The 13757-nt window shown below is 39.1% G+C and overlaps 1 protein-coding gene across 1 annotated transcript in view; it reads right to left on the reverse strand.

Moving 5' to 3' along the window:
- Positions 1-13757, reverse strand: part of GNAI3 (G protein subunit alpha i3) — a 38372-nt gene that overhangs the window by 13354 nt on the left and 11261 nt on the right. Inside the window, exons 2-3 of the mRNA XM_049616630.1 lie at positions 4068-4110; positions 3822-3963 (exon numbers count right to left, since the gene is read on the reverse strand). Of these exons, the coding sequence (XP_049472587.1) occupies positions 3822-3963; positions 4068-4110 (185 nt within the window). The remainder of the gene's footprint in view (positions 1-3821; positions 3964-4067; positions 4111-13757) is intronic.

Consider the following 13757-nt stretch of genomic DNA (forward strand, 5'->3'; position numbering starts at 1 on the left):
AAAAAAAAAAAAAAAAAAAAAAAAAAAAGATTAAAAAGAAGAATTTGTGGAGTGCCTGGCTGGCTCCATCAGTAGACCATGCAACTCTTGATCTCGGGGTTATGAGTTCAAGCCCCATATTGAGTGTAGAGTACTTAAGAGATAAAATTAAATCTTAAATAAATAAACCCAGGTCTCATGGGATGCTTTTCCCACCTCAAATCTCACATTTATCTTCCTCAAAAGATTTCCAAATAACTATTAAAATCAGATACTAAAGAACACATATACTGGTTAAAGAAAAAATAAAGGGGGAAGAGGAGCAATCAATTGTATCAATAAGTAGTCATTATGAAAATAAACTAGCAAGCAAAAAAGCATTTCAGACCACAGGTGAAATCACAACCCCACCCAAACTCCTAAGACCTCTGTGTTCCCAAAACTCATGCACCCACCTAAGCAAAACAAAACAAAACCAACCATGCCAAATTTGGGATCTTCAGCCTTAAAAACTTTTGCCAAGTAACAGCCCTCCTCTAGAAGATGCTTTCCTGCATTCTTTCAGTAATACTTTAGGCCCATCCCTAAGAAACTTCATCTAACATGTATATTCCCCTCCTCTCTTTTCAAAGATAAAAATTTTATTTTTTTTTTAGGTTGATTTCTTTTTGAGAGAGAGAGAGCGAGGGAGCAGGGGAGGGGCAGAGAGAGGAGACAGAGAATCCCAAGCAGGCTCTGTGCTATCAGAGAAATAAAGGCACCCCATTTATTTAAAATTTTTATCTTTGGGGAGCCTGGGTGGCTCAGTCAGTTAAGCGTCCAACTCTTGATTTCCACTCAGGTCAGGATCTCATGGTTCATGAGTTCAAGCCCCATTAGCCTGCTTGGGATATTCTCTCTCTCTCTCTCTCTCTCTCTCTCTCTCTCTGTCTCCCTCCCTCCCTCCCTCTCTCTCTCTCCCCCTACCCCTCCCCTGCTTGTGCTCTGTCTCAAAATAAATAAACTTAGGAAAAAAATTTAAAGAAACAAATGACTGAGGGAAGTTGAAAAAGTACACTGATTGGCAAACATAATACTGAGCATGTCCTTCTACGTATATATAGTATTGTGCTTTATTTAACATGTGAAGACTTTATAGTCTATTCTGAAATTTGAACTATACTCATGCAGGTATTCAAAAAGATCAATAAGCATTACTTTTTTTTAAAATACTACAATTCTAGCTTTAGAAACTTTATTAACAGAGAGACAGCGAACACTATAGCTACATATTTTTGCTGTCCTGACTTTGTAAACACTGCTTTAAGAAGCAACACTTTTTCCTTACCACTTGATCTCTTCCACTGACCTACTCTTGCTTCCCCACAATAAACCCTCTTTACAGGACTTTAAGGAGACCTCTCTTGGGGCACCTGAGTGGCTCAGTTGGTTGGGCATCCAACTTCAGCTCGGGTCATGATCTCACAGCTCCTGAGTTCGAGCCCCACATCGGGTTCTCTGCTGTCAGCATGTAGCCCACTTTGGTTCCTGTCTCCCTCTCTGCTCCTCCCCAGCTCAGGCTTTCTATCTCAAAAATAAATAAAAAGATCAAAAAAAAAATTTTTTTTAAAAGAGGCCTCTCTTTACAATGAACTTCATATCTCTACCCTTAAGCAGATATGAAAAAGCAACCTACCCGCCATCCAGCTCTATTCTTGTCCATTCACTCTCTAACCAACCAAAGAAACTGGACAAGGATAAGTGAGGAATTATAAATATAAACCTTTACATATGGAAGAAAAAGAGAAACTTCAAAAAAATTATGTAGGGTTGTTGATTAGGATGGGTGTATGCTGGAAAGCTAGGTGATTCAGGAAGCCTTAACAGGCATTAAGATGTCGACTACGTCTGGTGACACAGGAGTGTTAGGACCAAAAGATTAATGACACAGATCTGACAAAGGAAAGAAATGAAAGGAGGTCATTTAAACTATGGTCTGAATGTCTGTGTCCCTCCAAAATTCATGTGTTGAAAACTTAACGCCCAATGTCATAGTATTAGGAGTTGGGGCCTTTGGGAGGTACCTCGGTCATGAGGGTGGAGGCCCCACAAATGGGATTAGTGTCCTTATTAAAGGGATGCCAAGGAGTTTCCTTCTTCTTCTGCCATGTGAGGACACAGTGAAGTCTGCAACTGAAGAGGGCCCTCACCTGACCACACTGGCACTCTGATCTCACACCTCCAGCCTCCAGAAGTGTGTGTGATAAATATCTGTTGTCTATAAGCTACTCAGTCTGTATTTTGTTACAGCAGCGCAATTGGACTAAGACACAAATCATCAACTGTATCTGGTGACAAAGCAGTGTGAGGACACAAACATTAATAACAGCTAATTTGACAATGGAAAGAAAAGAAAGGAGGAAGGATGATTAAGAGATATAAAGGACAGATGGTGATAGATAAAGGAAGAAACAAAGAGAAGGAGTAAATAACTGAGATGGAGTAAAAGCCAACAAAGAGAGGGAAGGGACTAAACACAGTAGTACTGACCAGTTATCGGATATGGCAAACATGACAGAGATGGAGAGTTAGGTGACAGGAAGGGATGAGAAAAGGGAGGGAAAAAATAAGAACACTGGGGAGAGCTGGGGGGAAGAGGAAAGAAAGGAAAAGAAATGAAAAGCAGGAGGTAGAGAAGGGATGGAAAGATGTAAGACAAAAATGCTTTGTTTACTCTTGCATTCACTAGCATACTTTTCCCTCTCAGATGCTTAGAGAAACAAAGTCTTCAATTTTTGTAATATGGCACCTTTTTACAAAACATAAAAGTCGTGCCTCACACATTTCCTCATCCCCTCTTTTGCTACTCTTGTCTCCAATCATTTTACAACCTTTTCCCTGGCTCTTCTTCCCTTACTCCACTTCTAAGATTCCTAGTCAAATACCATCCAATTATGACCATCCTTTTGTAATTTCTCCCATCAACAATTTCCCCACTTATTTACTGAATATTAATCTGCATTAATAACTTATTATTTGATAAGTTGAGAGTAGATAAGAATTCCTAAGCTAGTTCACAGACACAGAGGCTTTGCTTTTCCAGGCAGAGCCTCCTTTTATTGTCCATAGCGCCTAGGAATAACACTCTGAACACAGCGAATGTCTGCCTTAGGTCTAGGAAATCATTCTATACTTTACAAGCCTTCTCTTAGACAATATAGACTTGGACTATATAAAAGATCTCCTACCTTCATTTTAGCCTTCTCCCCACTGCACCAAACACTCTAATTGACAAACAAGAATTACAAAGTACATGAAGTGTTATAATTAATCAACATAACTTTTGAATATCTGACATGTGTAATTATCATCATAGGACGTCGTATCATCCAATTCTATAGGCTGTAGTCCAATGTAGTATAGGGATATAGTACCTTTGAATACCTAAAAATCGCCCCTAAAATTTTGACTTAGTGTCCATGTCCTTATCAAGTTTACTTTGGGAGACTGATTTTGTCTTTTATCTTTACACCTCAGAAGTCAGAGGCACCTCTTTTAGATTATTTCAACTTATTAGCATTTACTACTATAAAATAAAAGTAATCAGTGCTATAAAAGAAGTGAATAAAAGAGTTATCACAGAAACCTACAGTATACCCACAGAATCCCATTTCCTTGACTCTTCTTTGTGGCGGTAATCTAATATCTTCTAAAGCTGGTTGCTAATACTTCTCAAATAAGCAACCGTATTTTGCTACATCTTATCTTGTTGCTTACGTTCATTTCCCTAAAACATGAAACAAATTTTGCCTAACTGCATCTACTCAAAGGGAGCAAGTGAAGAGGAAATGAGAAACACTTACTGCTCTGGCAGCTTCCCCAAAGTCAATCTTTAGCCGTCCCATGGCTCTTATGATTGCAATGATGGACTGTATGGTATTGCTGTAGACAACTACTTTATATTGTTTACATTCTTCCTCCGAATAGCCATCCTCATGAATGATTCTTTAAAAAGAAAACCATAGATCATTACCACGGACATAAAATAAAAAGATACTACAGACTTCCATGCATTATGAGGAAGTGTAGTTGGCCATGTTCCAACTTACTTCATCTGTTTCACGATGGTGCTTTTACCAGATTCTCCAGCACCTGAAAGAAACAAAAACCAGACTTTGAATTCACTTGTAATTGAACAAAGTATGAAATCGACACGAGGGATAATTCTAGACTAATGGAAACCACAGGTCCTAGGGCAAACTTAGGTGAGGCTTTCTGTCAAGAAAAACTACTAAACTGGGGTGCCTGGGTGGCTCAGTCAGTTAAGCCACTTCCACTCAGGTCATGATCTTCCGGCTCAAGGGTTCAAACCCCACGTCAGGCTCTATTAGAGCTGACAGCTTGGAGCCTAGAGCCTGTTTCAGATTCTGTGTCTCCCTCTCTCCCCTGTTCATGCTGTCTCTCTCTCTCGAAATAAACATTAAAAAAAAAAAAAAGAAAACTACTAAACTTTCCTATTAGAGTTTTTTACTTTCTTAGCATAACTCAGCAACCAAATATAATCACTGAAAGTAATCCCAGGACCTATTTGATATCATTTGTGTAAAGTAGGCATGCTCAAGGAGATAGGGCAACGTAAACACCTCTAGGAACTCATCCTCTACACAAAACATCATGATGTAGAAAATAAACACAGGTAAAAATGAAATGATTAGTTTTTGGCCTATTAGTAATTGGCCTATTAATTCCTCTGTCAACATCCATGGATCTGAGGAATGTTCCAAGAGCAATCCTCTCAGCCATGTGACTTGAGTTCAAAATAGAAACACAGGAGCCGTCGCCTCCACTGCTTTTTTTCTCTATATATGCTCTCAAAACCACATTTCCCCCGTCTGCAAGCTGGAATCACTTTAATGATCACCAATGTCAGATGAGTCCTCTGAACTTGTTATTTCACCTGCATTTCCCACCTTTTTAATTAATTAATTAATTAATTAATTCTCCCACCTTCCAATATGCCTATATCATACCACCTCTTCTCTCTCTCAAACCTTACAAACTCTTTCCCACTTCTGACTCTCTGGTGATGATCTTTCCTCTCCCTTCTTGGAAAAATTAAAGCACTCAAGAAACTAGTTCATAACCAAATCCCATAACCAAATCCACCAATCTACCTGTACCCCTACTAATATTCTCTATCTTCATCAATGGATGAACGGTCTCTGCTAATGTCTAAGACTAATCCCTCCAATTGTGCCCTAAACCACCTGATTTTACCTATTGACAGTCTTGGCTACTGCAATTATCCCATGTCACTCATATGTGAAGTTCTCTCTTCCCACTGGGACACTCTCATCAGTATACAAACTTGCTGTAGTATCTTCCATTTTAAATCAACACACACCCCCATTCCAGCCTTTCCTGGACTCTGCACATATTCCTCTAACTACTACTCCATATTCTCTTTTTCTGAGTTGTCTATATCCATGTTCTCCGGTTCTGTACTTCCAATTCTCTCCTTAAGCCACCCCAACCAGATGTTCATATCTACCACTCTACTGAAACCACTTCTCATGGTGTCTAACAGCTTCCATTTTAACAAACCCAATGGTCAATTCTAGGTCCTCATCTTACCCAACCTCTTGCACAGAATTTGTCCAATGATGACTTCTCCCCTTGAAATATTTTCTTCACTAGGCAGGCTTCCAGACCCCATATCCTCCTCGTTTGACCCCTAACCCACTCCTCAGTCTCCTCCCTCTGGTCTCTGAATCCGAAAGGTTATAGTGTTTCAGCACTTCTTCCTTGGGCCCTTTTCTCTACCTACATTCATTCTTTAGGTCATTTCATCAAATCCCCTGGTCTTAAACACCATTTATAAATCGATAGCAATAGTTAATATCTAGGGTACACTGCGTGCCAGACGCTGTTCTAAGCACTTTGCTTTTATTAACTCGTTTAATCCTCACAATAACCCAGTGAGGCAGACACTTATTTTCTCCATTTTATAGATGAGGTAAATGAAGCAGAGAGATGCCGAGTTAACTTGTCCACAATTAAAGCCAGTAAGTGGCAAAGCTGAAATCTGTATTCACACAATTAGGCTCCAGTTGTTGGATACTGCTTCTATGCTAATGATTTCCAAATTTATATCTCTAACCTTGGCTCCAGAGTCATACATCTAAACCACCTACCTGATAAATCTCATTAGATTTTGAATAGGCACCTCAAACTTAAGATGCCCAAAAGTGAGTTCCTGCTTTCTTACCCTTACCTCCAAACAAACCCTGCTCCACCCTGTTCTCATCTTAGTAAATACTAGCACTTGCCCGGTTGCTCAGGCCAAAAATGGTAGGTCACATGGAACTAATACACAGATGGAATGTAGGTACCAGTACCAACATGTATATCAAATATTAGTAAAGCTTAATTTTTGAAAAATAAATATATAGTTGTAACAGTTTCTTCTTATACCACATAGATTATCATAAGCACATTGGAAACCACAAGGCCTGGATCACTATAAAAGCTTCCTAAATGGTCCAATGCCTGAGACCTTGCCTTTCCTATGGTCAGTTTTCCACTCAGTAGCTGGAATGAACTTTCAAAAGGTAAATCAAATCATGTCGCAAATCTGCCCCAAAACTCCTATGGTCTCCAATTACAGCTGACCCTTGAATAACACAGGTTTGGACTACACAGGTCCATTTATACACATTTTTTTTTCAATAAATGCAATACAGTACTGTAATATTTAAAAAATTTTTTTAACGTTTATTTATTTTTGAGACAGAGAGAGAGCATGAATGGGAGAGGGTCAGAGAGAGGGAGACACAGAATCTGAAACAGGCTCCAGGTTCTGAGCTGTCAGCACAGAGCCCAACGTGGGGCTCAAACTCACGGACTGCGAGATCATGACCTGAGTCGGCCACTTAACCGACTGAGCCACCCAGGCGCCCCAGTACTGTAATATTTTAATAACATTTTCTTTTCTCTAGTTTACTTTATTGTAAGAATACAGAAAATAATACACATAACACAAAAAATGTGTTTATTATTTGTTACTGGTAAGACTTCCAGTCAATGGTAGGCTACTAGGGAGTGCCTGGGTGGCTTGGTCAATTGAGTATGGGACTCTTGGTTTCAGCTCAGGTCATGATCTCACAGTTTGGGAGTTCAAGTCCCACATCAGGCTATATGCTGACAGTGCAGAGCCTGTTTGGGATTCTCTGTATCCCTCTCTCTATATCCCTTCCCTGCTCTTGCTCTCTCTCAAGATAAATAAGTAAATAAATTTAAAAAAATAGTAGGCTTTTAGTAGTTAAGTTTTGGGGGAGTCAAAAAGTTATACACAGGTTTTTCAGTATGCAGGGTGGGGTGGGGGTATTAGTACCCCTATGCCATGTCATTCAAGGGTCAACTGTACACTCAAATTAAAATCCATGGGCAGGGGCACCTGGGTGGCTCAATCGGTTGAGCATCTGACTCTTGGTTTCAGCTCAGGTCATGATCTCAGGGTTTCGTGAGTTCAAGCCCCACATCAGGCTCCACGCTGTGGCATCAGGGAGCCTGCTTGGGAGTCTCCCTCCCTCCCTCTCTCTCTCTCTCTGTCTCTCTCTGCCCCTCCCCAATTTGTACTGTCTCTGTCTAAATAAATAAATAAATAAATAACTTTAATTAAAAAAAAATTTTTTTTAAACGTTTATTTATTTTTGAGACAAAGAGAGACAGAGCATGAACGGGGGAGGGGCAGAGAGAGAGGGAGACACAGAATCCGAAACAGGCTCCAGGCTCTGAGCAGTCAGCACAGAGCCCGACGCGGGGCTTGAACCCACATACCGCGAGATCGTGACCTGAGCCGAAGTCAGACGCCCAACTGACTGAGCCACCCAGGCGCCCCTAAATAACTTTAATTTTAAAAAAATCCATGGGCAAGAAGGGAAAACAAGCTCTGGTCCCTGCCTACCACTTTACCCTCAATTCCTATCATTCTCCACTTTGTTCTCTCTGCTCTTGTCAGACCAGCTTTCTTGCTCTTCTTCCAACATACCAAACTGGTCCTCAGTGAGCTAGATCCTGACTCATGCTCCCTGGCATTTACTATTCCCTCTGACTGGAAAGTCTTTGCAAGAGTTTCTTCTTCCCTCAGAACAGCCTTCCCTGATTAATCCATCTAAACAGTCCCCACCCCATCACTCTCTCTCTTACTCTAGGTTATATTTTTTCAAAGCACTGATCAGTTCTTCACATCACAGATTTGTTCATTTCCTATCTCACTAGACTATAAACCCCATGAAGGTTTAGTCATCTCTGTATTTCCAGGACCTAGAACTGGTCATGACATAAATTGGCTAGCAAATAAATATTCTGGAACAGATAAATTACTAATGCTTAATAAGCACAATCCTTTACTAAATATTTCTCAACTCTACCAACCAAAACTGTTAGTTAAAACAAAATTCAAATAATTTGAAAATTCCAGGAATCTACATTTTTACATACTCAAAAAGGACATTTCTGTCCGACTTTATCTCTGCTCTTATCATAGCAGAGATATTAGGGGTAGCACTAAATATTCATATAACACAAAGAATTTTTTTTAATTTTATTTTTTTAATTTACATCCAAATTAGTTAGCATACAGTCCAACAATGATTTCAGGAGTAGATTCCTTAGAGCCCCTTACCCATTTAGCCCATCTCCCCTCCCACAACCTCTCCAGTAACCCTCTGTTTGTTCTCCAATATTTAAGAGTCTCTCATGTTTTGTCCCCCTCGTTTTTATATTATTTTTGCTTCCCTTCCCTTATGTTCATCTGTTCTGTTTCTTTAATGACACTGTTAGAAAAAAGTGCTTTCTCCCATAGATATCTAAAAAAAAACCTGAGGCACCTGGGTGGCTCAGTCGATTAAGCATCCAACTCTTGATTTCTGCTCAGGTCATGATCTCATGGCTTCAGGACTTCGAACTCTTGTGTAAGAGCCTGGGATTCTCCCTCTCCCTGCCCCTCCCCTGCCTGAACTCTGTCTCTCTCAAAATAAATAAATGAACTTAAGAAAATTAAAAAAAATTTTTAAATGATTCAATTCTGGAGAAGAGAATACAAAAGCATACCAGGTATATTTTAAATACTAGTTTAAAACACAGAATTCCTAGATGACCCCATGTTAGCAACAGCTACTAAATTAACTAGGAAAAATAGAAATAAATGAAGTAATGTGCACATTTTTTAATATATTGAAAGCAGGATTTCTATCATTTATGTTGGACTGAATGAAATAATCAATGAGTCTATTATTCTCAGAACCAATTTCTACCCATCTCATTAAGTTCCACCCTATGAAGGTGGTGATTTTATTTATTTTTTAAAGCTTTATTTTATTTTTGAGAGAGACAGAGACAGCACAAGTAGGGGAGAGGCAGAGAGAGAGGAGAGAGAGAATCCCAAGCCAACACTGTACTGCTAGCACAGAGCCCAATGGGGGGCTTGAACTCACAAACCGTGAGACCATGACCTGAGCCGAAACAAAGAGACGCTTAACCAACTGAATCCAGGCACCCCTGAAGGTGACGATTTTAAAAAAGTATGTTGCCCTGCTTCTCATGTTTCCAAGGTTCCCTGATAAAATGTCAGTTTGTCCTTCTCTTTACTATCACACTACATATATTCACCCAAGCTTTTACTAGGCATTCAGTTCCACCTCTTAAAGGCACCTCTTACTGACCACAGAACTAAATAGAAGATGTATTTTATTGGGTGTTCCAGGGCATTTTGTGCAAAGAATGAATTGCTTTATACCAAAAGTCTTTGACCATTCAGCTTCTAGATCAGCAAGAAAAGTGCCACCATCTTACCTGTCTTCCAAGTACGAAATCTAAGAATCATCTGGAACCCACTCACTCTTCTCTCCTTACATCAAGCTGTAACAAAATCTCTCTTCTTATGCATTTCTCAAATGAATCCTTTCTACTCCTCACAGGGCTGAGCCTGACAGTGTTACTATTATGTTACTGCTGAAATTTCTCAAACTTGTAGCTCAAAGCCCCTCTTTCTTATCATTTCCAAATGGCACTAATAACTCTCTAAATTCTTCTAACATTTTCTATAACCCTTTCTTATTAGGTCTGAACTCTTAATTTTTACCTCAATCCTCTTGTGTTCCATTGCTTTGGTAGTAAGTTTCCTCTCTAATAACATCTTGCTCTTAGGCCTTCCCAAAACTGCTTCCCATGTCTCATCTCCCTCCCCCAATACGTATTACATGATGTTTGGAACTTTCCTAATTTTATTCACTTTTTTTTTTTTTTAATCTATCTTCCTTTAAAATTCATCACAAATTTGGAGCGCCTGGGTGGCTCAGATGGTTAAGCAGTTCACTTCGGCTCGGTCACAATCTCATGGTTCATGAGTTCAAGCCCCACATCAGGCTCTCTACTGTCAGAACAGAGCCCACTTTGGATCCTCTGTCCCCTTCTCATTCTCTCTCTCTCTGTCCCTCAAAATAAATAAACTTAAAAAGAATTCACAAATTTAAGCAGATATTCATTTTCCCATCTTCAATCTACCACAGTAAAAATATTAAAGAAACAAAGAATGGAATAGATACAAAGGAACTGCAAAGATACAACCTATAGCTTGGAGAGGGAGGAAGTAAAGAAGACTCTGTAGGCAGGAGGGATGGAAATGGTCAGGGTATAGGATACAGAGGGGAGAAAAGTCAGGAGGGAATGGAATCATTTCGACTTAGAAGACTCATCCTTAAAACAGTATGTATCTAAAGGACATCTCCTATAAAGAGGAAGAAAGGATTGGGGAGGGGAGGGAAGTATGGAGATTTTTGAGAGAAAAAGGAGAAAAGGAGCCAAATTAGATGGTCTTACTCACAATAAAAGGAAGGCAATCTGCAGAGGATAAAGGGGTAGAATTAATTTAGAAAATCTTATAAACAATCAAATAGAACAAGGTCAGATGAAAAACAATTCACCAGTATATACTCTACCATAAAATCATTATATTTACCTAAATACATCCCACATTTCATTCTTAAGGAGCTCCTGGTGAGGAGACACCATCACATGTTCCCCCTATTTCTTCCCATAACATAAATTATGGGCATGAAAAATGAGAGACGGTGACAATGTCTTTGCAAAACTTTTAAAGGCCAGTGAAGTGCTAATATAAGTAAATAATTATCATGAGCAAATACATTCAACTTACATACGCACTGATTTTAAAAAATTAATTAACCCTAGGGCACCTGGGTGGCTCAGTCAGTTGGGTATCCGACTTTGGCTCAGGTCATGATCTCAAAGTTTGTGGGTTCAGGCCCCACATCAGGCTCTGCGCTGGCAGCACAGGACCTGCTTGGGATTCTCTCTCTCTCTCTCTCCCTCTCTCCCTCTCTCCCTCTCTCCCTCTGTCCTTCCCCCACTCTCAATCTCTCTCAAAATAAACTTAAAAAAAATTTTAAAGAAATTAACCCTAAAAGATGGTTGATATTCAAAAACACAGTCACTCGATGCCTTCTCTTTCTTCTTTCATTTTGACTAAAAGAAACCTTACAGCCAGTCCAAGCAAGGTACCGGAGTATATTATGCTTTTTTATACTCCTGTGCCTTCAGGCACAATGAATTTCCTTATCTGTAAAACAAGGATCAATAGGAGATGTTCAGAACAGTACCTGGTACATAGTAGGTACTCAATAAATGTTAACCAGCTATTATTTGTGAATGCTGTTTTCACTGTTTGGAATACTACCAAGTAATATTAAGTCCCCAAAAGTTTAATTTAATAAAAACTCCCTAGATAGTGTATGTTGGTTCAAAATCCAGCAGAAATGGTAAAACTACTTAGCAGCTATTTCACAATAATAAAACCCTAGATGGAGGCTGGATTCTCACACTACAACCGAAACTTAGAGCCTAAATGCCACAGCAAACTGTGTCAAAGCATTAATCATTTTCTCCACCCTACCATGAGGAACAAAAACACTCTCTTCTTTAAATATATTTTCAGCCCTTAGATACTCCTAACTACCTCTCCTCCCACACTTCTCACCCATCTGCACTTCTTACAGCTTTTCTTTGAACGTTCCTCAAAGGTTTTTGTACCACTATCATGGGTACTAGCAGTTATTCCAATAGCAACCCAAACATCTCCTTTTCCTTTTTCCTTTGTGGAGAAATCTTGAACTCCTAGAAGTTCAGCATTTTAAGTAGGGCATAGCCCCCTTTCTAGAGGTCTGCATAGCTAAGTCCCAATATGGCACTATTTTTAGACAATCTTCTAGCCAGTGCTAAACCAAGATACTCTTCTTGGTCTTTCTACAGCCCACCCATGCTCTCCCTTCCACCCCTTCCAGACACATGGGAGCATACGACTAGATCACGCATAGACAGCCTCCCACCCACAATAGGCTGAAAGCCTGATCAGCAAATATATTTGATTTTTCTAACTTCACTTAAAAAGATTTTTTTAGTCAATGATACCATGTCGTAATAAATTCAGTGGAAAAGCAGATTTTAGTGCTAGCTCTACAATGACTAGCTGTGTGACCTTGGGCAAGTCACCTAACTTCACAATGCCTGTCTATCTCCTTATACATAAAATGTGAAGGGCTTTGGCCTAGATTGCACTCTAACATTCTATGACTACAATTATTATAATGCTAAAAGTAGATTAAAACTCTACTTCTGACACACAGAGGCTTCAGATCAAACCACAGATCCACATCTTCCTATTATCCACATCTTCCTATTTAACCCAACCATTCAAAATAGCTGCCATAATACAGTGATCAGCATGCTCTCCAATCACCCACTCCTGCTCAAGACTGGACAAAAAGTACAAAGAATTAAAGAGTGCAGCAATGTAAAGAAGTAAGAGTTATCTGGCAGCCAACCTTCTATATTTGTTTTTCAGGGTATTCTATAATTACATAGGCTCAAACTAACAGAACATTCAAGTTAGCAATTCAAGTTACATTGCTTTTCTTAAAAAAAAAAAACAAACAAAAAACAAAAACAAAAAAATATGAGTACCTCTAACTAAAGATCACAGCAGCAGTCCATGCTGTTTCTAATAATAAACTTATCTACTGCTCCCATTGATTTCTTTTTATTAACAGGCATAAGTAACTAACAAAATGAAAATTCAGATTAAAGTTAAAAATGACATTCGTTCAAAATGCTTTTCAAAGTACCATACTTAATACAAAAACCAGTTGCTCCCGAATCAGTAAAAGAAAAGGTTAGCAGAATTACAGACAGGAAAAACATTATGTAGCAAATAAAGATTGTTATTCATTCTTTTTTTTTTTTAAACAAACATTCTCTCAAATGTGCCTGGAACTGGTGGACACAGAGACTTCAAATACAAAAAAGGAATGTGTGGTCTCATGGAAAAGTTAGATCTATTTTTCTTAGGAAATTAGTAAGTTTCCATAGCCTAAAATATCAGAATAATCACTTCACCCAGCCCCTGTCCCTCCAAGCAAGCCATGCCTCTACATATGAACACCGTTGAAAACCTACTCAATTCAAACTACAGCTCTCTGCTGAAGCCGTCTTCATTCCCTCTCCACGGAGTTACTACTCCCACTCTGATGGCTGACACAGATTCTACCCTTTCGGCATGAGTCCCAGAGGTTAATTTCCAAAACTAAGTCCCAAACTATCATTCTAAGCCACTTCACCTCATTATCTCTAGCCAAGTCTGTCTACTCTAAAAAAAATTATTTGCTTGTCTTTCCAACTCCTAATCTCCTTGCTTTTCATAAACTGCTAATTGGTTTTCTTGA

The sequence above is a fragment of the Panthera uncia genome (genome assembly GCF_023721935.1).
Source record: "Panthera uncia isolate 11264 chromosome C1 unlocalized genomic scaffold, Puncia_PCG_1.0 HiC_scaffold_4, whole genome shotgun sequence".
NCBI classification, from domain to species: Eukaryota; Metazoa; Chordata; class Mammalia; order Carnivora; family Felidae; genus Panthera; species Panthera uncia.